The 26,481-nt window shown below is 39.3% G+C and overlaps 1 protein-coding gene across 1 annotated transcript in view; it reads right to left on the minus strand.

The window, feature by feature from the left end:
• Window positions 1–26,140, minus strand: part of tm9sf2 (transmembrane 9 superfamily member 2) — a 41,659-nt gene extending 15,519 nt beyond the window's left edge. Inside the window, exons 1-9 of the mRNA XM_063009667.1 lie at window positions 25,816–26,140; window positions 17,422–17,489; window positions 8,736–8,829; window positions 7,070–7,197; window positions 5,945–6,074; window positions 3,590–3,714; window positions 1,221–1,332; window positions 344–423; window positions 28–136 (exon numbers count right to left, since the gene is read on the minus strand). Coding sequence (XP_062865737.1) covers window positions 28–136; window positions 344–423; window positions 1,221–1,332; window positions 3,590–3,714; window positions 5,945–6,074; window positions 7,070–7,197; window positions 8,736–8,829; window positions 17,422–17,489; window positions 25,816–25,965 — 996 coding nt within the window. The 5' untranslated portion in view covers window positions 25,966–26,140. The remainder of the gene's footprint in view (window positions 1–27; window positions 137–343; window positions 424–1,220; window positions 1,333–3,589; window positions 3,715–5,944; window positions 6,075–7,069; window positions 7,198–8,735; window positions 8,830–17,421; window positions 17,490–25,815) is intronic.
• Window positions 26,141–26,481: the final 341 nt, after the last annotated feature.

The raw sequence follows: 26,481 nt of genomic DNA on the forward strand, positions 1-26,481 counted from the left end.
AATAATGTTGCACGGCAATAAACTCACCACAGAGTCCATCTGGTTATAGCGGGCGATGTCTTTGTGTAGTGTACGCAACATGATCATGGCCACCATACCAGACAGGAACAGCACAATCACCAGCGAGTTCATTATACTGTAACCAAACACACATCAGGAACAAGAACGTTTAAAAATATATTTTTATATAAACATTTCTGAATAGCCACGGTAAAAGTAGCTTAATGCCTCTTTTTATATGAAAACAAATTTGCATTACCAGTTTCTTTGTTTTGTCCTAACAATGATCTCTATACACATGGATTTAACTACACGGTTGGACTGTCAGAATGTGTGTACCCACCTAAACCACTGGATGTTGGTGTGAGGCATAGACTCCAAAATATAATCCCAGCGAGAGGCCCATCGGATGTTTGGCTCCTCCTGTGAACATCAAGCAAGCAAAACAGTGTGATGAAACTCAAAACTATGCTTTAACATACTAGACTCCTAAATACAATTGCTGCATCACTCTCCCATTAAAAAACAGCTACTTGGGATTTTAAATCCAAAACTAGACACGGGGAGAACATGCAAACTCCACACAGAAAGGGCAAAAATGGGTTGCAGAGAATAATAAGAATTAAATAAACTTGTATGAGAACGACCCCTTGTGGAGATTTTAAGTTACATCTTGTAAACCACAGTTGAACCAGATTGTGCAGAGCAGAGCAGAGCAGATACAGAGTAAGATTCATTGTTTGTGCTACCTGGGTTGCATAAAAAAAAATCATGGACAAAATAAGAGTCTTTCCTAACAGCTGCCCCCAGACTACTCAATAAATAATACCTATAATTATTGTATGCTATGCATATGTCTACTGTCATGTTTACATGATTTTTTCGTTTAGTATTGTTAGATTGTAGAGCTGTTTTTTACTGTCAGTGTATGTATGTATGTGGCAAGTTGTTTGATAAGAGCTGCTGTAACAGAATTTTCTGTAAGGGATCAATAAAGTATTTATCTATCTATTACATTTTCAAAAAAGTAAGTGTTCTTATATAAAGAGATTACTTCAAAATATAATAATAATATTCCTTCCCAATTAGCTTGATATTAACTACATATGAAAGCTCTCAGCACTTGAAGTAATGCAGTACATTGAAATTAATAACTGAACCTGTGATGCGTTTTTTCACAGCCCTGAGAGATTAAGCTAACCAACAACAAGACAACATACCTTGAACTGCACGCTGTAGGTGTAGGGGATGCTGATCTCCCCGCTGAACGTGTTGCCGAGGCTCATGGGAGGTCCCTTGCAGTCAGGATTATCCGGGTTGGTATGCTTAAAGCTGACACACAATACAAAATTCCAATTAAAAATGAATTGTCATTTGACAGTCTACATACTGTACACGTAGCACAACCTCAACACTCAGAACTGATTATAACAACAGGTAGAGAAAAGTGTTACGTTAAATCAGTTAAAATACCCAAGATAAAGTCTCAACATACCCTGTGAAATTAGTACCACTACTATGCATTACCATTGAAGACAGGGACCACATAAGGAAGAAACTCTTTAATGGAGAGCCAATCCAACAGGCTGAACTTAATTCAGTTTAATAACGTTTTTATAAGACTGGATCAGGGTTTTTTTAAACCCTGTGTCATGACCCACCAACGGGAACAAAAAAATGGCAGAGAAAAATAATAATAATGAAATAAATGAATGTAAAACAGGCACAAAAACACAAATGCACAAACGGCCCTTGTGGAGGCTTTATGTTACATCTTGTAAACCACAGTCAAGTCAAGTCAACTTTATTTATATAGCGCTTTTTACAATAGACATTGTCTCAAAGCAACTTTACAAAATCCAGGACCAACAGATACAAAAACCCCTGGGACCAGATGTCCAGAATTTTTATTAATTAAGTATAATTTGTGTATATTTGTGTTTTATTTTGATGCATTGTTTGTGTTGCCTGGGTTGAGGTAAAAATCATGGACAAAATGTGGGTTGCTTGAAAAACTTTTAAAAAAATCTGGACTAGATTAGAAAATGAAAATGTGAACTGGGTATAATAAAAACACCATCATTGTATAACTGATTAATCAACATTCACAAAAACAATTGTGAACAGAATGTGCAGTTTTTTTGTAGTTAAGGCCCACATTAAATTAATACATACACCGACTAGGCATAACATTATGACCACTGACAGGTGAAGTAAATGACACTGATTATCTGTTTATCACGGCACCTGTTAGTGGGTGGGATATATTAGGCAGCAAGTGAACATTTTATTGATGTGTTAGAAGCAGGATTGTGATGGCTAGACAACTGGGTCAGAGCATCTCCAAAACTGGGGTGGGTGGGGTGTTCCCGGTGTGCAGTGGGGTGTTCCCAGTGTGCAGTGGCCAGTATCTATCAAAAGTGGTCCAAGGAAGGAACAGTGGTAAACCGGCGACATCGATGCACGTGGGGAGCGAAGGCTGACCCGTGTGATCCGATCCAACAGACGAGCTACTGTAGTTCAAATTGTGTCACAATACACAGTGCATCACAGCAAAAGGGGGACCAATACAATATTAGGAAAGTGGTCACAATGTTATCCCTGATTGGTGTACAGTGCTACTGCTATTATGCTTGGAGTCTAATTACCCTACTTTGTTCAATGAGAGAAATCTAGTCTTTTGAATCTGTGCATATTCGAAAGTTGAGCTGCTGGTTATCTTGGATGTGGTCCCAAGGCTAGTTGTTTTGCTCGAGTCTCTGTCATAAAAATGGAGCAGTGGTTTGGAATTTTGATTTCTAAGCTGAATTGCTATGGCAGCGGTGACTCCTTGATTTGTCTTGGACCTGTCTGTGTAAATGGGAATGTGGGAGGTAAATCAATTTTTAATTTCCATGAAATGTTGTTTATATAGTATTGGGTTGGTTGATCCATCTTTGTTTTTTGGAGGTCACAGGGGAGAACAGGGCTTTGGGATATTTGGGATAGTAGATGATGCTAAATAATGTAACAATTTCATTTTTTTTTAAAAGGTTGCTTCACACATAACTGAAGTGGGTGGATCAATTCTAGACTATAATGAGGAAGAAAGTAATTCAGAGAGAACAGCATGACATGGGTAAAAGAATTAGTAAAAATCACAGGCAACTAAAAGTTTAGCAGAGTGTAAGTAATTATTTATTGTAATACCAGTTCTTCTACGTTCTATACAAAAGACATAAGTTTACTTCACAAATAATGGCTGTGCCTCTATTCTTTGTTCGGCGTGTTTCATTAGTCCCATTTTGAAAAAAAGCTGTCAGAAGCGGAATAATTGTGGCCCCGGTCTTTATGTTCTTGTAAATGCTCTACATTACTGCTATGTTCACTGCTATGTCGAAAACTGGGTGGATCAATTCCAAACTATATCGCAAGGAAGCGAATCATGCAGACCGCATGGTATGTGAGGTGAATGTGATTAAAAAATCAAAGGCGATTTAAACAATCTTAGCAGCATTAAAGTGCAATTACTTCTTGTAATACTGGTTCTTCTATTTTCTATATGATAAACTTGCTGTATACTAAGAACATGTAAAAACAGCTGATGTACCTCTTGGGCTCCAACTTGGCAGCTACCAGCCTGGCACCAGCGGCTTCATTCTCCACAATGTGGTAGAAAATGGTAATGTCCACATGGTTGAACATGTAGAAGGTGTCTTTGTCATTGAATTCAGACTGTGTAGAGAACAGAAAAAGAACTGAATAGGCAGCAGCTGTTGGTGATAAGAAAGCTAAAGGAGGGAGCTGGACTTATTTACACTACAGTGGTACCTTCAAACTCAAGGAGTTCTGGGAGTGGCGTTGAATTTAAAAGGTGTTGAGTTTCAAGGTATTTTTTCCCATAAGGATGTATGGAAGACCTGTTAATGCGCTCCATGATCCCATGGACTTGCATATATTTTAGACTAATGTAAAAAAAAAATGTGGTTGTTTTTGACACTTATACACTGAAAATAACACAAATATAATACGCAAACACTGACATACAAAGCTGATTTTTACAATATCTCAGAACCCCGAGCTGTAACACAAGTTTAAAAGTGAAACAGGAGGAAAATCCAGCTAAACACAATTACATGTGAAGCTCTCAGAGTGATTCTGCAGTTTCGTCTCATTCACACTTTGATAACGTTTTACTGCAACGCCCAAGCCGAGCGCTGAACAAAGCGACTGTTCATTGTTAATTTGAAATTTGTGAAAAACAAACTGAACATGTTGAGTTTAAGGGAAAAGTTGAGTTTAAGGGTACAAATTTCTCGACAAAGGGCATTGAGCTTCAAAGATTTAGAGTTTAGGGGACGTTGAGTTACAAGGTACCACTGTACAATATTTGAATAGCAAAACATGAAGTAAATGCACCTCTCTTTCTACTTTGTTGTTCAGTTTTTCCAGGCACATCAGTCATTAAAATTTATACAGTATAAAACATGCAAAACACATTGAATTTACATAGACAAACATAGGCAGTGGAATTGTGTTGTACAAAGCAGTGGTTCCCAAATGTTTAATACAAATTCTCTAACACTTTATTTATAAATATTTACAGATTTTTATCACTTAAACAGTTTCTTCGATGTGAAGCACTTTATAGATCTGGCTCAGTATCACACACTTATTACTTACACCGATCAGGCCTAACATTATGAACACCTCCCTGTTTCTACACTCACTGTCCATTTTATCAGCTCCACTTACCATATAGGAGCACTTTGTAGTTCTACAATTACTGACTGCAGTCCATCTGTTTCTCTGCATGCTTTGTTAGTCTCCTTTCATGCTGTTCTTCAATGGTCAGGACTCTCCCAGGACCACTACAGAGCAGGTACTATTTGGGTGTTGGATCATTCTCAGCACTGCAGTGACACTGGCATGGTGGTGGTGTGTTAGTGTGTGTTGTGCTGGTATGAGTGGATCAGACACAGCGATGCTGCTGGAGTTTTTAAACACCTCACTGTCACTGCTGGACTGAGAATAGTCCACCAACCAAAAATATCCAGCTAACAGTGCCCCGTGGGCAGCATCCTGTGCCCACTGATGAAGGTCTAGAAGATGACCAACAAACAGCAGCAATAGATGAGCGATCGTCTCTGACTTTACATCTACAAGGTGGACCAACTAGGTAGGAGTGTCTAATAGAGTGGACAGCGAGTGGACACGGTACTTAAAAACTCCAGCAGCACTGCTGTGTCTGATCCACTCATACCAGCACAACACACACTAACACACCACCATGTCAGTGTCACTGCAGTGCTGAGAATGATCCACCACCTAAATAATACCTGCTCTGTGAGGGTCCTGACAATTGAAGAACAGGGTGAAAGCAGGCTAAAAATGTATGCAGAGAAACAGATGGACTACAGTCAGTAAATGTAGAACTAGAGTGCTTCTATATGGTAATTGGAGCTGATAAAATGGACAGTGATTTTATCTTGTCTTTATATTTTGGTCCATTTTATATTTTCATTTTCTTGGTTTCAGGCATGTGTAATTGTTGTCTTTCCTTGTAAACTAATGACCTTTTTATTCCAGTGAGCTACAATGTTTTGGCATCAAATGAGCCTGTCTAACAGTGCACAGTTTTAGATATTTCTCTAGATTTTTCAACCTTTTCCAACCTTATTAATGCTCTTCTGACAAAACGGACATAAATCTCTGCAGCCATGTTCCACAACATTGTTGAAATCGTTTCAGGTTAGGGTTAGGGTTATTGAAGCATGGAGGAGAAACAACAGTCAAATTGTGGATGGTTTTAAACGCAGTGTTTGTTTTGTGGTTGGCCTTCTGGTGTACTTCAACAGCATAAAGCAGACTACATCAAAGCATCTAAGCTATATTCAAACAAAACAGTGAAACAATATAGTGATTACACATGTGAGAGGTAAAAACTGAGGAGCAGGAGACTCACATTAACAACACAGGCGTCTTTAGCCAGACCGGTCTCTGTAACATAGCACCCAATAGGAAAACCAGGATTACAGAACTTCTGATTATCTTCAACATCGTAACACCAGGTCACCGGCATGTTATCCACAATCCTGCAATACAAGAGACAGAAAAGTTTTGAATATTACAAAGGCTTTCAGAAAATAAAAACACCTAAACAAATGAGCAACAAAAAAAAGAGCAAAGACCAAACAGAAGCAGAGCAAAAAAAAAAAAAAGTAAAATAAAACAGAAAACAAGATGACAATACAACAAGAAAATAAATGCAAAACTGAATAAAAAGAAATACAAGATTAAGGGTAAAAAAATAGAAAAAAGCCCAGGTGGCACTGCAGGATAATCCACTACCACACCAGTGCTGGGATTCTGAACTCCCGAGTTCGAACCTCAGCTCTGCTACCGGTCGGCTGGGCGTCCTCTAGCACAGCTCTCCCCAACTTTTTTTGCACCATGGATTGGTTTCATATAAGATAAAATTCACGGACCGGTGGGGGCGGAAGGATTTAAAATAGAATTACCATACTGCTCACAAATAAGCTTTTTTCGCTGCAATGAGAAGCTGCTGTGTGTTGGAAATGGAAGCAGTGTTTTCATTGCTATTGTAGCGATCTCTAGTTATTTATTCTTTCTGTGCGGCCCGGTAATGAATGACCCCCGACCCTGTACCGGTCCGTGGCCCGGTGGTTGGGGACCACTGCTCTAGTAGGTATAATTGGCAATGCCTGCAGCAGACAAAATTGGCCTTTAAAATTGCCGAATGTAAAAAAATAAAAAATAAATAAAAAGCCTGAAAAATGGGTGGGGTCTTCAACGCTGTGTAAGGACCCTGGTTAGTAGCCCAAGGCACCTGTACATAAAGTGGAGGAGCACAGAGATCAGTACATGGCAAAAATACCCTCCTCAGACACGACCGAAGTCTCATGCAGCGGAAGACAAATTGACTACGCTAAATTGGAAGAAAAAATAGAGAAAAAAGAAAAAAAAGAAAAAATATTAAATAGAATAAGTCCAAACAAACAGACAGAAGAGAGGAACCGTACATAAGAAAAAAAGAAGCCAAGAACAGGAGAACAAAAAAGTGATTTACCAGTGATGTTGGTAGTTGAGTAACATGCCCTTCTTGAGAAAATCTAGGAAACCTTTGTCCGGTGCATTGGCAGTGTTGTACTTTTTGGTGCACACAGGCATACAAGTCTCTTGTTTTTTGAAGGTAAACTGCAATAAAGAAAATTATCATTAAAATATTGTCAATTTTATGTGTGTGATTGTGGTAAAAAAATTTTTTTTCCAATTTGGTTATTGTTCAAACAATACTGTCTGTTAAACATGTACAGTGGTACCTTGAAAATCAACATCAATACAGTGGTACCTTGAAACTCAACGTTAATTGGTTCTGGGAGTGGTGTTGAGTTTAAAAGGAGTTGAGTTTCAAGGTATTTTGCCCATAAGGATGTATGGGAACTCTGTTAATGCGTTCCATGGTCTCGTGGAACTGCATATATTTTATGCAAAATAATGGTTTTTTTTGACACAAATATAATATAAAAACACTGATACACAATTGAAAACAGTCACACAAAGCTTAACATAACTTATTGTACTAAAACGGGCAAGGAATTTCATTAGTGGAGAGAACTTATAAGCAGTAATAATTAAGAGAGGTTTAGTGTTTCTATGTCATAATTTTAATACATTAAGTCACATTAAGCTTTTTTTTAACGATAAGCATTTTAGACTCGTTCAAAAAAGCTGCTTCTTACAATTTCTCAGCACCCCGAGCTTTAACACAAGTTTAAAACTGAAACACAAATGCAAATTCGTTTCATATTTGCACTTTGATGACGTCTTACTCTCAAGCCAAGTGCTGAACAAAGCAGATGTTTACTGTAAATTTGAAATTAAATAAATATTTTTTTTTTTTTTAAAGAACATGTTAAGTTTAAGAGTACAAATTTCTCAATGACGAGTTTAGGGGACGTTGAGTTACAAGGTACCACTGTACTTTAATTTTCAAATTTTATTACCTTTTAATAGCTGACACTTACTCCCTAAATTACAAAACTTCAATTGACTTTTTAAAAAATATTTTTAACTTACTGTTTTGTGTCAGTACAGAACCTGAACGTAAAGTAAAATTATCTTGAAAAATTGAATTATCTGTGTAAAACTGACTAGGCTATTACTGCATAGGGTAGGATTAGAATTAGGGTAGGATTCTGTATTCCATCTTAAACTTACTCTACTAACACCAGCATTTAAAAAATAATGGCTGAGCCTCTATTCTTTGTTTAGGATGTTTTGTTAGTCCCATCTTTAAAGAAGCTGTCTGCTGCTAAATATTTGTGGCCACAGTGTAAATTCATGTAAATGTTCTATTTTATTTTACTGCCAGGTTCACCACTCATGTTGTTTATTTATTCATTCAGGAAACCTTTCTGCTGCTCCCATTGGAGGTTGTAAAAAAGAAGAAGAACAAAAACCTGGAAACATTTACTAAACATATAAAAGCTACAATCTGAAACGTTATTTCAACGCAGGTATAAAAGTGACCAATCCGGTGAAATTCTAAGCACTGTGAATGATGTGAAGCTAAAACTAAAATGCAAATAAAGCATAAACTTTGTTTAAATATCAGTTTTGGCTATCATAAGGAAAAAATAAATGAATCCTAAAAAACAGCAGTAATTAATAAGTGTTAAGCTGTGTTTAAAAACTGTGTCTGTGGTGCGTGTGCTCTTGTGTGTTCAGGGTACCTTGTATGGAGACGGTTCAATTCTTTCTCCAAAAAGAACCTGGCCCAAGTTTTCGGATGGCCGCTTCCCAGTATTTATCGTACAGAAGTCGAACCTGGGCAAAAAATAAAAAATAAAAAATAAAATGTATACACAACTTATAAAGGACATCATACATCACCCAAAACAAATCCCACAGTCACAAAATAACCACTGGAACTAGATTTTAACATTTTCAAAAGGTAACAAAGCCAACCATCAGCAAGCAGGTTCTGAAACACAGTCCAGAAAAGACAAGGGGCATGCAGTGTAAAAATATTCCAAAGTGCAATCAATTCAGCTGAAGTCTAGACACATTACAGGATAATTAAAGCCTAGCAGCTGTAGCCTAGTGGTTAAGGTACTGGACTAGTAATCAAAAGGTCGCTGCTTCAAGCCCCACCACTGCCAGGTTACAAACTGTTGGGTCCCTGAGCAAGGCCCTTAACCCTCAATTGCTTAGACTGTATACTGTCACAGTACTGTAATGCCTAGTTCACACTGATTTTCGCTCGCCGACCGGTCGCCGCTAGATGTGGCAGCTCGGAGGCAACTCGGCGTTTGCTCGGGGATCGAAACTCGGCTCTCGATCGCCATGTGTGAACTGTTTAATGACTCGATCCGAGCGGCTCAACTGAAGAAAAATATCTAGCATGTTAAATACCTGGACCAGTCGCCGACTCAAAATCGTGTAGTGTGAAAGGCGTTGTTGAGCTACAGCCAATGAGAACACAAGATACGGGGTGAGGGGAAACCCGGGGGAGGGTCAGAATACATCAGCACACACACAAGCTTAACAGTATTTTGTGATCTTATTATCCACGGCAAACCATAATACCCACGCTGCATTGCAAAAAATATTTATTAACCACAAACAGACGATCCCTGCTAGTCGTGTAGCCCAATCCACTCTGATTCATTTATTTTTCCCACTCGCTTTTATGCTGAACAACTTTGATCCTCACTTATTGTTGACGTGCAGTGGACGTGGCATCATTAATACCCTCATTACATCTCGTGTGTGTTTCCGTGACAAAACGTAGTTAGGGAGACCAGATAGACTCGTCTGCGATTCCTCCCGGTGATAGATCGTGTAGTGTGTGATCCCCTATCGCAGATCAGTCGTGTAGTGTGAAACTGTGTGTAGTTGTGTAGGGTGAACTGTACAGCGATCTGAACACTTGGAAAGTCATGTAGTGTGAACCTGGCATAAGTCGTTTTGGATAAAAGCGTCTGCTAAATGCTAAAAATGTAAATGTAAAGAAGTTATCACCATCATCATTATTAAGCGTAGATAATTCCACGTTCCTGGCTCACCACAGCGGATCATTCTGATTTGGCACAGTTTTTCACAGGAGTGCGCTTTCTGATGCAACCCTCCTGATTGTATCCAGGCTTGGGTTCCACACAGGGGCTAGGTTGTCTATCATGCCTGCGCTCAGGCCAGACTGGCAGATAGCACAGCTGAGATTTGAAGTGGTAGTGGGCTACCATGATTTACGCGGTCAGATACTTTCTGAATTTACAATACAAACGCTTATTGTTAACTTTAAAGAAACTGGAAATAAAGTCAGATCTGAATTCAGAAAGAGCATTTTTAATCAGGCTCTTCAGGTTTTACTAGTGGATGCACTTTAATCTTCTAATAACCTTCATTTTACAATCAAACACAAAACGTATACAAGCAATAAACTGCTCAAACCTGTGCACTGATAACTGAGTAATTGCATCAGTAGGTGTGCTGTACATTGAACCTATACTTTAAATTAAATAACTAAAAATCACTTAATTGATGTAATTCAATTCCAGTGAGCAATTTGTTATAGTACCCATACTGTAATTAAATTCAGCGTACGGGTGGCGCAGTGTAATTTACCAGTCCTATCAGTCAGTTGGGTACATACTGACGTGACTGGCTAATTATGTGTGTGTTTGGTGTTGGCTGAGGCCTTGCGAATGGATTGGCATCCTATCCTGTCTGAGCTGTATTACTGCATTGCACCCTGTGATTCTGGGGAAGCCAGGCCCAACACAACCCTGATTGAGATAAACATGAAATATATAATATATTTGCTTATTCTGCCATCTTAACACGTTTAAACTGTTTTAAAGTAGGGGTTCCATTGTCTGTCTGATCTAAGAACATTAAATGTTGAAAATCTACAATACCATTTGTTTTTTTTGTTTTTTTAAATACAATAAAACAACCAATAAATGTATTTATTTATTAGGATTTTAAGGTCATGTTTTACACACTTTGGTTACATTCATGACAGGTAATTACTAGGGATGTAACGATGCACCACAAGACAGTTAAAAATCAGTGCACATTTTCGAATCGGTGCCACGATTCGAATCGGTTATTCATTTAAGATGAATCGATATTCACTTTAAACAGCAGAGGGCCCTGCCGCTAGTCACCTCGCCTGGTTGACGCCACTTCATGAAGTTGCCAGGTAGGGGATTTTCCAGCCAAATTTATTTGTGTGAGGATACTTTCTTTATTTGTATTATTTATTTATTTATATAACATTGGATTTGTTTTAAAATTTCATTTCAGTTTTTTTACACAATAAGCATTATTTGGCATAGTTTGTATCTACCTCAGAAATGAAAGGGCATTCATTACTTAGATAAATAAAAGATAAGCACAAATTAAAAAAGGGAAAAAATCGAATCCTGAACCCAGTATCATGAATCGTATCGCATCATGAGTAGAGTGTATCGTTACATCCCTAGTAATTACTGCTTACACAGGATTTATCAGTTTAAGTTTTTTATATCAAACACAGTCATGGACAATTAGGTATCTCCAATTCACCTCTCTTGTACGTCTTTGGACTGTGGGAGGAAACCGGAGCTCCCAGAGGAAACCCACACAGACACGGGGAGAACATGCAAACTCCACATAGAAAGACCCAGACCGCTCCCACCTGGGAATCTAATCCAGGACCTTCTTGCTGTGAGGCGACAGTGCTACCCACCGAGCCACCCCAACCAATAAATAAAAGGCCTGTCCGAAAACCTGGTGAGCGCTCTACATAAACAGCATTTTACGTAATCCTACACACGACCGAGAAGAAGGCTGTTTAAATTCTTAGATACCTAAAAATGCTGCCTACTGAGGTGTTTTATTTCAAAGCTATGAACTGTTTGAATAACAAGGGAGCACTGATGCTTCCTTAGCAGTGCGAGCAATCCCAGCATTCAGTGCGGCACAACTTTTCTCCACACAGATTTCAAATATTGTGGACGAATGCGGAACAATAAAGGAAGTTCTATTTAAATGTAAAAAAAAAATTCTCACATTTTTATTAGTGCTAATTTGGGCGGCTCGGTGGGTAGCAGTCGCCTCACAGCAAGAAGGTCCTGGGTTCGATCCCCAGGTGGGGCGGTCCGGGTCCTTTCTGTGTGGAGTTTGCATGTTCTCCCCGTGTCTGTGTGGGTTTCCTTCAGGAGCTCCGGTCTCCTCCCACAGTCCAAAGACATGCAAGTGAGGTGAATTGGAGATGCAAAAATGTCCATGACTGTGTTTGACTGATGAATCTCGTGTAACCAGTAACTGCCTGTCCTGTCATGAATGTAACCAAAGTGTGTAAAACATGACAATAAACATTGTCAGTGACAATGTAACCATTTTCGGTACACAGAGGGGGATGATGTTAGCTGGCATGCTAGTGGGTTGTCCCACCTCAGTCCTTTGGTTTGAATGACCTGAGGCTAACTGTGATAGCTTAGTTGGCGAAAACTGCGATCACGTAACCGCTGTCTAAGTAGTGTGTCTGAATAATCTGTCTTATTCTATGTCTTATTAGAATCCTCCCTACTTAGGAGGCTGCCTAGGTAGGCAGCAAGGCAGCTCATTAGGTTTCGGACAGACCCATAGAGCTTAAGTGTAAATATAATTATAAGTGTTCAAAAACCTAGTGCAAAGTGTGTCATTGATGTTGAAATCATGTGTCACATCCGGAAAGCGGGAATTGCTATGCCGTTTGTGGAAGCATTACGCCTGCTAATAAACCTTTAACATTTCTGCTAACAGAGATAAATGTAAACATGAAGACTTCTGGGAAATCATGTAGCGAATCTTTATCAGTTTGACGTTGGCAGTGTGATGCCAGAAGCCCACAAGCATATCCTGTACCATTAATGTTTATGATAGTCTACATCAAACACAAGGTATGTTAGCCAATACCCGATTACCACTCCCAAGTTCACGACAGCAAAGCGGAGAGGGCAAACAGCACACCCTGTCCAACAAGTTCAGTGTGTATAGGGTCTAAATTACACAAGTGAATGCACATATCCCGTCACCCATGAGTAAATATACATAACAGTACTGCAGTCAGTATATTTAAGTAAGGAAACTAGGGATGTCCCGATCCGATCTCAAAGATCAGAATCGGGCCGATCAAGGCATTTTTTAAACTGATCGCTATCGGCTTTACTAAACCCGATCCTAATCCCGATCCTTCTTTTTACTTCAGCTTGTCCGCTGTGTGGAAATACTTTAAATTGGAAAGTGAAACAAGTCCAACAGTGAAGTGTAATGTCTGCAATACGAGCGTTTCACGAGGCGGTAGTAGCAGAGCCGCGTTCACTACTGTAGAATTTTACTATTTATATGGTGTGTGAGTCAAGGATCACTCCGGTTTACAAAACAATAACTTTTAATCCGAGTATGAAAACTTCAGGACATACAGCTTTTACGAGTTTACGTGTTACAAGACTGAACGACATCTCAGTATCAAGCACTCTGATTGGCTTAGTTATGTAACCGAGCATCGTAGTGATGCACTTGCTTAATAAAGAAATAAAAACACGGTATATTCACAAATTGTCAGGAGAATAACACTTTATTAACTTCTTCTGTTACGGTACCGGATAGCGGACAGCTAGAGTCATCGCGTTAGCCAAGCACGCTATTTTACGCACTATGGAAGCCCCAAAGGGACAAAACACACTCCCTTCATGTAGAAACGTCCATCAAACCACTGTCACAATACAACCACAGAAAAGTTTGTTACAGTTACAACACGGCAGGCAATTTCTTTCCTACAGCACTGCAGAGCTATTCAGTTATTCAGTACTGAGCTATTGTTCATGTCAACATATACATTGGATTAATTTGAATAACTGTAATGCACTTGAAGTGTGCACTGTGTGAACAGTATTATCTAGTTCTTATCTAGACAATATCTAGAAAATACAAGTATCGGTTTGAGACTCGGTATCGGATCGGGATCAAAATTAATTATCGGGATCAGGATCGGGAACAAAAAAAACGTGATCGGGACATCCCTAAAGGAAACAGATTATTACCAGCAGTGTGTTATATGATACTTGAAGCCTTTATACAGGTTTTGTGCATTTTGTTTTGTTTATTAGGATTTTAACGTCACGTTTTACACACTTTGGTTACATTCATGACAGACACGATAGTTACTCGTTACACAACGTTCATTCATTCAAAAGTTTATATCAAACAGTCATGGACAATTTTGTATCTCCAATTCCCCTCACTTGCATGCGTTTGGGCTGTGGGAGGAAACTGGAGCACCCGGAGGAAACCCACACAGACACGGGGAGAACATGCAAGCTCCTCACAGAAAGGACCCAGACCGCCCCACCTGGGGATCGAACCCAGGACCTTCTTGCTGTGAGGTGACAGTGCTACGCTACCCACCGAGCCACCGTGCCGCCCAGGTTTTGTGTAAAATGGGTTCGTGTGCACACACCAGGTTACCTGAACTGGTAACAACGTCTTGGATTTATTCACATGGCAACTTACCAGCTAGCACTCTCACACATAGGACTATGCGGTAAACATAACATGACTTATAACAATCCCACATACAGTAGATCTGATGGAATTAATTTGTGGTAAATAATACTATTATTTATTACTTATCAGGATTTTACGGTCATGTTTTACACACCTTGGTTACATTCATGACAGAACAGGTAGATTCATCAGTTCACAAGTTGTCAGTCATGGACAATTTTGTATCTCCAGTTCACCTCACTTGCATGTTTTTGGATAGTGGGAGGAAACCGGAGCTCTCAAAGGAAATTCACACAGACACGGGGACAACATGCAAACTCCACAAAGAAAGGACACAAACCGCTCCACCTGGGAATCAAAACCAGGACCTTCTTGCTGTGAGGCACGGAGCCACTGTGCCACCCTTTGTGGCAAATAATAGATGCAAGAAACAGCCTAGCTATTGGGATTTGAAGTTGTCAGTTTGCTCTCAGTGCCGATCCCAAACACAGATAAAATTAGAAGGGTTGGGTCAGAAAGGGCTGCTGGCATAAAAACTGTGCCAAGTCTTGTATGCAGAACAGATTTGCTGTGGGTCTGGGATCCGGGCTAAAATCTACACCTGTTTACAGTCTGTGCAGAGTTTGGTATGTTATATCTTCTTAAGTTGCCAACTAGTACTACTTTGTTCTGTCGCTTTACAGCAATGAGGTGCTGGGTTCGATTCCAAGGTGGCGCGGTATGGGTCCTTTGTGTGTGGAGTTTGCATGTTCTCCCCGTGTCTGTGTGGGTTTCCTCCCACAGTATAAAGACAAGCAGGTGAGGTGAATTGGAGATACAAAATTGTTCATGACTGTGTTTGACGTTAAACTTGAAGTGATGAATCTTGTGTAACCAGTAATTACCCGTTCTGTCATGAATGTAACCAAAGTGTAAAACATGATGTTAAAATCATAATAAATAAATAAATAAAATCCTAAAGCACACTATTAGGTGGATTTGTCACTTTAGTTTAGTGTTTAGTTTTTAACACCAGGTCTATCCTTGGGCCAAGTTCATAGTAGGAAAGGCTGTGACACGTGTCTTATAGGTCAACAAATGGGAGGGAAGTCTCTATTCCCTTGTATTTAGTGAAGTTATGTCAGTTACAATACAAGGCAGCTTCACCATGTATCAAAAATGTGTGTAAGTCTAGCACACCCAATAATTATTAGGTGTCTTTCCTTTCCCAGTAGCCAGACAAGGCGGTTGTTGACAATCCTTTCATTGTTTTACAGAGGCAACTAGCCCATGTTGTTGGTCGATAGTTGTTTGGCTCACCATCGTCCTTTCATGGCTTAGATATCAGGATTTCAGTCGCTTTTTCCCACCACACTGGAGGTATCTTCCCTGTTGTCCTGACTTGATTATAAACTCTGAGAATAAGAGTCAGGGAACCATATGGAAAGTGCTTTAAGAATTGATAATGGATGTAATCTGGTCCAACTGCTGTCTCATGTGATTTTGTTAGGGAGCTTTGAAGTTCTTCTATTATTTATTTATTTATTAGGATTTTAACATCATGTTTTACTCACTTTGGTTATATTCATAGACTGGACCTCTGTGCAGACCACTGCTTGGACATTTGTATGCCAATAAAACATTTATAAACGCTGACAACTAAATATGTAATATATAAATATGTAAATATATATAATTTCGATGTTTTGTCTCATTAACAGATATCTGAGCAGCAAGCAACACTGCACCAGAATTCTGTGCTTTCAGCATGACAATAAGTGCCATGGATGCATTTTGCCCCAACATTTATGTATTTTTCTCACAGCACCAAGAAATTTTGCCAATTATATTTTCAAAGCGCCTTAAAAAAAGATGAATTGTGTGATATAACGTGGTAAAAGTTACACGCAAGGACAGTGCGAAAAACGCTTAACGTGAAAAATAAAGCGTAACGTGGCTTGTTGCACTAAAACAACGACTGATGAATTTGGGCAGTACAGAGCACTTATAACCAGTAATAACGGTGAGAAATGTAGTGTTTCTATGTCGTACTTTTAGTACATTCAGCCACATTATGCTTTATTTTTTACGTGAAGCTTTTTCGACTCTGAACAGAACCGGTTCAAGAACCAGGGTTCTTTTGGTGGAAAAACGCTATCAGTAATGGCCCAAGCCCAGATAAAAACAAGAAGGGTTGACTCTGGAAGGGCATCCAGCATAAATCTGGGACAGGTCAGCTATGTTGTGGTGGCCGCTAAGAAAAACACAGGAGTAGCCAAAAAAATAAACAATATATATATATTTTAGGAATACTGATCATCATTACCACTAGGGTAGTGGTAGCTCAGTGGTTAACGTACTGGACCAGGTACTGAATCAGAACATTGGTGGTTCAAGCCTTACCTATGCCAAGTTGCCACTGTTAAGTCAATTAAACCTCAATTGCTTGAATTGTTTTCAGTCATAATTGTAAGTTGCTCTAGATAATAGCGCCCGCTAAATGCTGCAAATGTAACGAGGCCACACCCTGAATCCCTCAATCAGTCAGCAGAGGTCGTAATTGCATCAGTTATGAGGTCCCGCCCGGCTCCCACCCTGTATGAACAACACGCTTATCGCTATTCGTGTAAGTGCCCAGCCCAGCCGGACGGCAGAGCCGAGTTTCAAACCCACAGGGTGCGCTAGCGTGTTTTACCTGAGCGCCCCTAATAAAAGATTTTTCATCTATGAGACAATAATGACATCTTATTGGTAACAATATTGCAAAGGAATTTGTTAAGTCTTTTATTGGACCAGTGGGGCAGGGGGTAGTTTTCTTTTTAAGTGTGTTAGTGTGTGTTTGTTACAGCAGCTTGAAATGTTCCATTAGCTCAGATTATTTAAAAAAAAGAGAGATGTACTCACGCTGTGTATTCATATGGCAAAACAGATTCCACTGAGTCCAACCTGTTCACAAACAGCTCGATTTTGTCCTATAAACAAAAGAACAGAGCAAGTTCAGAGTTAGAATAGTATATAGCTACAAAAATGTTCAAGGGCTTTAAAAGCCACCCTGTCATAACCATAACATCAATAATGTTGAACTTACGAATACAGTGTGATAACAGCGGGTCATTTATTAACAGGGCAATAACACCTATCTTTAAAAAGTCAATGTGGGGGTCAATATGTTTCTTTAAAAGAATTCATGAAAAGACTTTATATGAATTAGGGTGTTTGAGTAACTGTGAGGGTGTAGAGTTTAATTGATTTTTCATATCTTATATGGCGTTTGCTTCTATTATCCTATTGCTCCTAATAATTTAAGCAGTTTTTGGGGGGTTACTGAGGTGAGGATTTCTTTATAGTTGTTAGTAGAGATGGGACGATCGATCGGCTGCGAATCGGTATCGGCCGATTTTTAATCAAAATATGCTATCGGCGATATTTCCTAAAAGTAGCCGATCCGATCGTGTGATATATAAAGACCATGTTAACTTAACAGCTCAGTGGATTGATCCAGACTTTGAGCTACGAAGCACCAACCATCACATCACCATTCATCAACAATCGTACAGAAACCATTGTGAAAGCTCTTACGATGTAATTTTGCTGATTGTAATATTTACTTTAAAAAGATAATTCAACCCGGTCACATCTGAGTCGATTCTATCAGCACGTTATATAAACTCCTGGTTCACTTTGGTAAATCGTAAGCGGTTCTTACTTGTGATGTAGATGAGAACAGAAAACGTTACAGAGCCAATCCGAGGCAAAAGTTTATTCATTACCAAATTCGTTAGTTCAGGATCATCTGCTGAACTTTTAGAAAACTTTTAGCTCCTTAGACGGAACGAGTCTGACTCGGTTACAGATCTGTGGTAACAGCAGTTTAATTAAGCTTTTTAATTGAGCTTTTTAATGTAAGAGAGTCACACAAAATGTTCTGTAGTAGCTGGTGTTTATTTAAAACCACGACATTTAATTAATAACAGTAAACACGGAGAGATAACTGAGAAGAGAAACTTACGCTTCACATAAAAACGAATCAACTCATGAATCAATGAATCACTTATAGCGATACTGTGAACAAAGCGTCTCTTCTAAAGGCACACACACACACGTGCGCGCTGCTCTGGTTTATCTTTACTGTGAGGCTCTTTTTAAGTTTATTTACTGCTAATCACCCCCCCCGATCGGAATCGGCTATCGGCCGATGTCCCTGAAAGGAGATCGGAATCGGTGCCAAAAACCCCGATCGGTCCATCTCTAGTTGTTAGTATTGTAAAATTTTGTTCTGGTGTTATTCATCTTTTAGCCTGGGTAGAGAATGTGTTTGCTCTACAGAGGGGCCAAGTGGGGGCCTGGTCTCCCTTTAACAGATTCATTTCTAACAGCTGAGGCTTGATTTGAACTGAGAGAGGAGCTAGTAGAAGTTCAGACTGCTGATTTGAGACTCACTGTGAACAGAGCATCTCCCACTATACACCTCCCTCGAGCAATCCATGTTGTTTGGTATGCATATTAATTTAGCAATTGTTTACTACTGACAGTGTAAAATCTCATGTTTGATCACTGTTTTTATGATCATCTTACTGTTTTGATATGAAACTGTGTTGTGTTTTATAAATTTTTTTGCATTTAGTTATGTATTTTTTCCCTTTTTCTCCTGATTTAGCGTAGTCAATTTGTCTTTCGCTGCTGTGGATCCCCAATTGTGCTCGAGGAGCCCTCCAACGCGTGCACACTCCTAGCGTTGATTCCTTCTTTTACGCCCAAGCTTCGATGGATTCACATGAGGCTTATCCACTTCCTGTACTGGCGCCTCAGTCTGCTAACCAGGGTCCTCGCACAGCATTTGAAGACCCCACCCACATAGTCCGATCATTGACCCACCCAGCAGACATGGTGGCCAATATGTGTCTGCTGCAGGCACTGCCAGTTGTGCCCGCTAGATGGCGCCCAGTCAACCGGGTTGTTTAGAATCTCAGCACCGGTGTGCTAGTGGAATATTCCGCTGTGCCACCTGGGCGCCGTGTTTTACATTTTAATGGTGCGCCATAATGTATTGCTTATGCCAAGTTCACAGTAAATGACTTTCCAAGTCGTCAGGTCGCTGTACAGTTCACACTACACAACTGGATCTCTTGTAATCGGGAGTCTTTTAAGTCGGTGTGGCTTTCACACTACACGACTGATCGCCGATAGGGGGTTTCATACTACACATCTATCACCAACTGGAATCGCAGGTGAGCTTCTCTGATCTTCCACAAAAACAAACGCGAGAAGTGATGAAAGGTTTAAAGTACAGATGGGACGATCGATCGGCTATGAATCGGTATCGGCCGATTTTTAATCAAAATATGCTATCGGCGATCGGCGATATTTCCTAATAGTAGCCGATCCGATCGTGTGATATATAAAGACCATGTTAAGTTAACAGCTCAGTGGATTGATCCAGACTTTGAGCTACGACGCGCCAACCATCACATCACCACTCATCAACAATCGTACAGAAACCACAGTGAAAGCTCTTCATGACCTAAAATAACATCATTAACGTTGTGCATCATACATACGATGTAATTTTGCTGATTGTAATATTTACTTTAAAAAGATAATTCAACCCGGTCACATCTGAGTCGATTCTATCAGCACGTTATATAAACTCCTGGTTCACTTTGGTAAATCGTAAGCGGTTCTTACTTGTGATGTAGATGAGAACAGAAGACGTTACAGAGCCAATCAGAGGCAAAAGTTTATTCATTAGCAAATTCGTTAGTTCAGGATCATCTGCTGAACTTTTAGCTCCTTAGATGGAATGAGTCTGACTCGGTTACAGATCTGTGGTAATAGCAGTTTAATTAAGCTTTTTAATGAAGCTTTTTAATGTAAGAGAGTCACACAAAATGTTCTGTAGTAGCTGGTGTTTATTTATAACCACGACATTTAATTAATAACAGTAAACACGGAGAGATAACTGAGAAGAGAAACTTGCGCTTCGCGAAAAATGACTCGTGAATCAATGAATCACTTATAGCGATACAGTGAACAAAGCGTCTCTTCTAAAGGCGCACACACACACACGCGCGCGCGCGCTGCTCCGGTTTATCTTCACTGTGAGGCTCTTTAAGTTTATTTATTTTATTTACTGCTAAACCCCCCACCCCCCCCCACCCCCCCCCCCCCACCCCCAATCGGCCGATGTCCCTGAAAGGAGATCGGAGCCAAAACCCCCGATCGTCCCATCTCTAGTTTAAAGATACCACGTCCAAAAATGCACGTCAACAAGTAGCAAGCGATCAAAGTTTGTAAAATCAAGGAGAAAAAATGGAGTGGATTTGGCTACGTGAACAGCATGGATTGTTCTAAAGTGAGTTGGAGGTTAATAAATATTTTTGCAATGCAGCGGTGGTGTTATGTTTTGTAGAGAACGATAAGGTCAGAAATACTGTAAAACTTGCGTGTGCTGATGTATTCTAATATAAACTATATTAAGCCCCTGTCCCACCTTTTTACAACTCCTCCCCTGTGTTTCTCCTCACCTCGTATCTTGAGTTCTCATTGGCTGTTCAACATAGCATTCATTGCCAGTTGGGCAACTCAGACCCAGATATTCGACAAGCTGAATATCTCTCTTCAGTGATCGGCGAGTCGCTCGGATCGAGTTGTTGAGCAGTTCACACATAGCGATTGAGAGCCGAGTTTCGATCACAGAGCGAAAATCAGGGCAAAAATCGTGTAATGTAAACTAGGCACTAGCAAACTGTTGCTAAAAGAAACTGGCACTAAAAGAAAACTGTTTTATGCAAAAATTAGTTAAGCGCATAATAATAATGCGTTTGGATTGGTACATTTTGGTAGCTTCTTAAAGCCCAATTTACCAATTTTAGCTTTCACTTCTTCTCTGAGGAAGACATCTTTAAATAGTTGCTTGTTGTAATTACACAACAATAGAGATAGCTTAGGTGGCATAACAGTCTGTGTATTCGGGTCCTAACACGAGTGACAGGAATATTTGTACTACAGCAAGTCTAGCATCTTTCTCTATGTGTTAGAGCTCTATGTAGGACACTGTCACCAACTGGTGAAAAAAAGAATCCAGCGACTTCACACGTCAAGATGGGGCGTGATCGTTGTGATCGAAATTATTATTACGAATATTTATATATATTTTATTTTTAAATGTATAAATTAAATGTCAGATGATTCCTGTATAGTGCTATTTGTGGAGGATGACACAAAAGAGAGCTGGTTCAGAAACCAGAAAAACGTTCCCTCCAGACTGGCAGGACAGGACTCTCAGGTTTTTTTGCATACTACTATAGAAATCTGTGGTTTCAAGAACGTAAAGCATTCACAGACACTGCTCACTCAAACTGGGTAATAATGTACATTGAAACTATATTAAGCAGTTCCGCCCAGTCGTTAGAAAATGTGCAGCAAGCTTTTGGGACAGGTGACTCAGCAAGTGGGTCTCTCATATCAACATGGGTCTTGGGTTTCATCCTAAAAACCAGTCACTGTCTAAAATGTTTGTCATGTTCTGGATCCTTTTCAACTCCATAACCATGCTGTATGTGGACTGGCTACTGTGAATTACTCACAAATAGCCTAGCCATTAGGAGGTGCATTTGTCAGGGCGCTCTCTGTTTCGGTCCCAAGCCCTGATAAAAATACGCAGGGTTGCGTGTCGGCCTAGTGGGTAGAGCATTGGGCTATCAACTGAAAAGTTGAGAGTTCGAATCCCAGCTTTGCCATGCAGCCACTGTTGGGTCCTTGAGCAAGGCCCTTAACCCTCTCTGCTCTAGGGGCGCTGTACAATGGCTGACCCTGCACTCTGACCCCAGCTTCCAAACAAGATGGGATATGCAAAGAAAGAATTTCATTGTACTGTACACGTGTTTAAGTATATATGACAAATAAAGGCATTCCACTGTATATACTATTCTGCTAATTCGGGTATGCAGATCAGGATAATCTGTTGTGGCAACCCCTACTAGGGTTTCAGTTGGATTCAAGGATTCAAGCTTAAATCTGAGAGAGAGCTATAGACCTGGCAGGGCATCCAAAGAAGCAGAATTGTTGATGAACGATGACTGATGGTCACTGGTTAGTTGGTGATTGGTTTGTCTGAACCCATTAGACTGTGGAAATTAGACAGCTCTGCATAGTTCTCCAAAGGTGAAGACTAGGGATGTAACGATGCACCACAAAACAGTTAAAAAATCGATTCACATGTGTAACGATTTAAATCGGTTTACATGTATAATGAATCGATATTCACTTTAAACAGCAGAGGGCACTGGCGCTATCCACCTCGTCTGGCTGATGTCACTACAGGGTTGCCAGGTTCGGAATTTTCCAGCCAAATATATTCATGTGAGGATACTTTCTTTATTTGTATTATTCATTTATTTATTTAATGTGGGATTTATTTCATTTCAGGTTTTTTTTTTTTTACACAAAAAGGGAAATGTGCAGCATTGTTTTGCATAGTTTGTACCTACCTCAAAAATAAAAGGGCATTCATTATTTAGATAAATAAAAGATAAGCACAAATACAGTATTTTATTTTTTAAAGAGAAATAATAAAAGGAAAAAATCATATCGTGAACCCAGTATCGTGAATCACATTGCATTGTGGGTAGAGTGTATCATTACATCCCTAGTGAAGACAGATGGACAAATGTAATCCAAATACCAAAGCAACCCCAGGTCATAAGACATGGACGATAGGATTAGAAGCTGCTGTGTAAGAAAACACCCCCACTTCAAAGCCAGCACCCCAAAACTCAAATACAGTTTGCATTATACATTAAAAGCAGCCACCTAAGGGTTTTTGTCATTCGCCTTCAAGTAGTGTATGTTTTTTGGTTAAAAAAAAACATTAAGCCCTTAGCTTTTGCAGAAACAAGCAAAATTCCACTTCAACCATACAAAGACCAGCATTCATCTATGCTAAATGAATTTGGTTAGTAAGCTGATTTAATTAACTCTTTACAAAACGTTCCCTTTCAGAGTGTCATGACACATTGACCTAGGCATCATGCGGGTTTTATTCCATGCCCCTACAATTACAATTCAATCTAATTTTAACTGAAAATGAAATCCATTTCAAACTCAAGTTGGTTTGTAACTAAACAAATGTATGATGTGCATTATCCCAACATACAGAAAGAATACAGTATAAAGAAATGTCAGCATGCAAAACAAACAGCCAGCCTAAGACCACCAAGTAATCATGAAATGCATGGTGAAAAAAAAAAAAAAAGATTTGTGGTCAAATGAATTATTCAGCCATAATGGCCAGAAGGATGATTGTAGGTAAAAATCTGGAGCATTCAAACCCAACAATATGGTACCTACTGTCAAGCACAGTAGTGCCCCTCAGGAGTAAAACTGGCGCACTGTAAAAAGTGGCTGGAAAAATGAAGTACAGTAGACCCTTGAGTTACGAACGGTTTACCATATGTACATTTTGGGTAACGAACGGTCTTTTTCAACTTAATGAACGAACAAATTTCGGCTTACGAACCGAAATTCGCGAAACATGTGATGTCACGTGCAAGTTGATTCCGACCGTCTCTCTCTCTCTCTCTCTCTCTCTCTCTCTCTATCTATCTATATATATCTATATATATATATAAAAAAAAAAAAAACATATATATATATATATATATACAGTGAGCAAACATTCAGACAGCGGACGGTGTTTTTGCGGAGAAAGCGTAGTGTTGAAAAATGAAAAAATCTATTACTATTTGTTGTTGTATAATTACTCCTGCCAGTAGCTGTCACTGTGTATCAGACAGAGGGGACAGTGAGTGAGAGAAAAGAAGGAATTCTGAGTAAAGTATTCTTTCCTTTGTGCAATTACACCTGCAAAATACAACACGGAACAAGGAAATAATAGAGAAATATCAGTTATTGTTGTTTCTGGTAGATACATTTTATATATAAAAAAAAAAAAATAAAAATAAAAATAAAAAATAAAAAAAAAGGAAGAAATGTTTTATGGTGTATGATACAGCACACGTAGTGTACTGAAATGTGATGTGTGTGTTATTTTTTGTACTGTACAGGACGGACTACTGTGTATTGTTGTTCATTATTGTTTATTACAGGAATGTCTATTCTATAATTTAAGATTAAGGAAAAATATACTTGTATTTATAACAAAAAAGACCATTTAAGACATTAGAAAGGTAAGGGGGAGGTTTTGGAGGTCTGGCACAGAATAATTCTATTTACATGATTTCTTATGGGAAAAATAGATTTAACTAACAAACATTTTGACTTAAAAACGGCCCTTTGGAACCAATTAAATTCGTAAGTCAAGGGTCCACTGTACATCAAGTAAATCTTAACTCTTGGATGTTATTAGGTGTTATAGCCAATCTCCGGGCCACCCAAGGAGGTTGGGCCCCTGCTGAATCTGGTTCCTCTCAAGGTTTCTTCCTATTATTTTAAGGGAGTTTTTCCTTGCCACAGTCACCCTTGGCTTGCTCAAGGGGTTTTTGGTCTGTCTGTACTGGACTTTGTAAAGTTGCTTTGAGACAGTGTTTATTGTAATAAAAGTGCTATCCAAATAAGTAATCAGGCTCTAATGAACGAATGAATGAAGCTTTTGGATTGGCCTTTTCAAAAACCTTAAGCTCATCAAGGCCAAGACTAGACTGAATAAAAGCTGTGCCAGAAACTTGCTAATGGCTAATAAAACAGCTTTTTTTGAAGAACTAGCAGAATAATAAACAAAATGTAGGAGCTATGTATGAAAACCTTTGACCCAGCAGGTACTGCCATGACACACTTCTCTTACACCTTCGTGTACACTACTGCTGATGAATTCATGAATTATTCACTATGTGTAGTGCACTGCACATCAATGTGGGAATCAGACACATCCCACCAAACAGCATGACATGGGTCTGTCACATAGTTAGTATAAAGTTTAGCTAGTAAATACACTGAGGACAAAATACCCCTAATAGTTTTTACTTACTTTATTAATGTATTTTGTTTAAATGTTAGCCATTAAGCATTTAGTGTCCTAAAAGTTAGTCTTGCGTTTAAACAACCAACTGAGCCAGGGTCGCGTCCCAAATAGAACAATACCATACTAAGTAGTGTGTAGTAATGTTTTGTTATCAATTATGTACTTGTCCCCTTTATAGTGAGGTAATATGCGGTTTGGGACGCAACCCAGCGCCAACTATGCTAACAATATTTCGGCGAATATTTTTAGTAAAAAGGCACACATTCGGACCAGAATAAACAAGTTGGTTATAAAAAATGAACGTTTATAAAATGTACTACCTGACATTCTTGTCCTTCTGTTGGTTTTTCACAGAAACTAACCGGAGCCAGACCCGGAAGATAGAAAGCCGCAGCGTCCTGTAGCAACAGCAAAGCTCCGCTGATTAAAACGGACATTAAAAAAAAACGGGCTCGGGGAAACACGAACATGATGCCTTAGTCGACGAACTAACACTTATTTTATCCAAAACTAAATTAGCGATGTTAAAAAAGCCTCATTTGTAATTCAGGCAGGACAGTTTAGCAGCGATCTGCCTGCCTGCGTAACCTACTTTTCTAGTTCGACAGTTTTCACTTCCCACTCGTTTTCGGGCTAGTCCCGCCTTCATTACTCGGATTGATTTCGGCAATGAGGCTTCAACTTTTGAACCAATCAAAACGCAGAATGTGAAATATTCTTGCGTGAATACGAACACAAGAGGCGGGGCTGTCCTGAAAACAGGCGTGAAGTGAAATACGATCAATAGACACGTCATCTGCTACACGACAAACGGAGGAATTGTGGGTGGATTTTTGTGGGCAAAATGGTAGCCATTCATATTTCATCCCAGCTCAATGCATCTATTATGTATTATAAGTGCTATTAAATAATATAATATTACTTAAATAACATAATATCATGTTGTCTAAAACATCTAAAATATTTTATAATGTCAAATTAGAGTT

Source organism: Trichomycterus rosablanca, chromosome 15, assembly GCF_030014385.1.
Source record: "Trichomycterus rosablanca isolate fTriRos1 chromosome 15, fTriRos1.hap1, whole genome shotgun sequence".
Taxonomy (NCBI): Eukaryota; Metazoa; Chordata; class Actinopteri; order Siluriformes; family Trichomycteridae; genus Trichomycterus; species Trichomycterus rosablanca.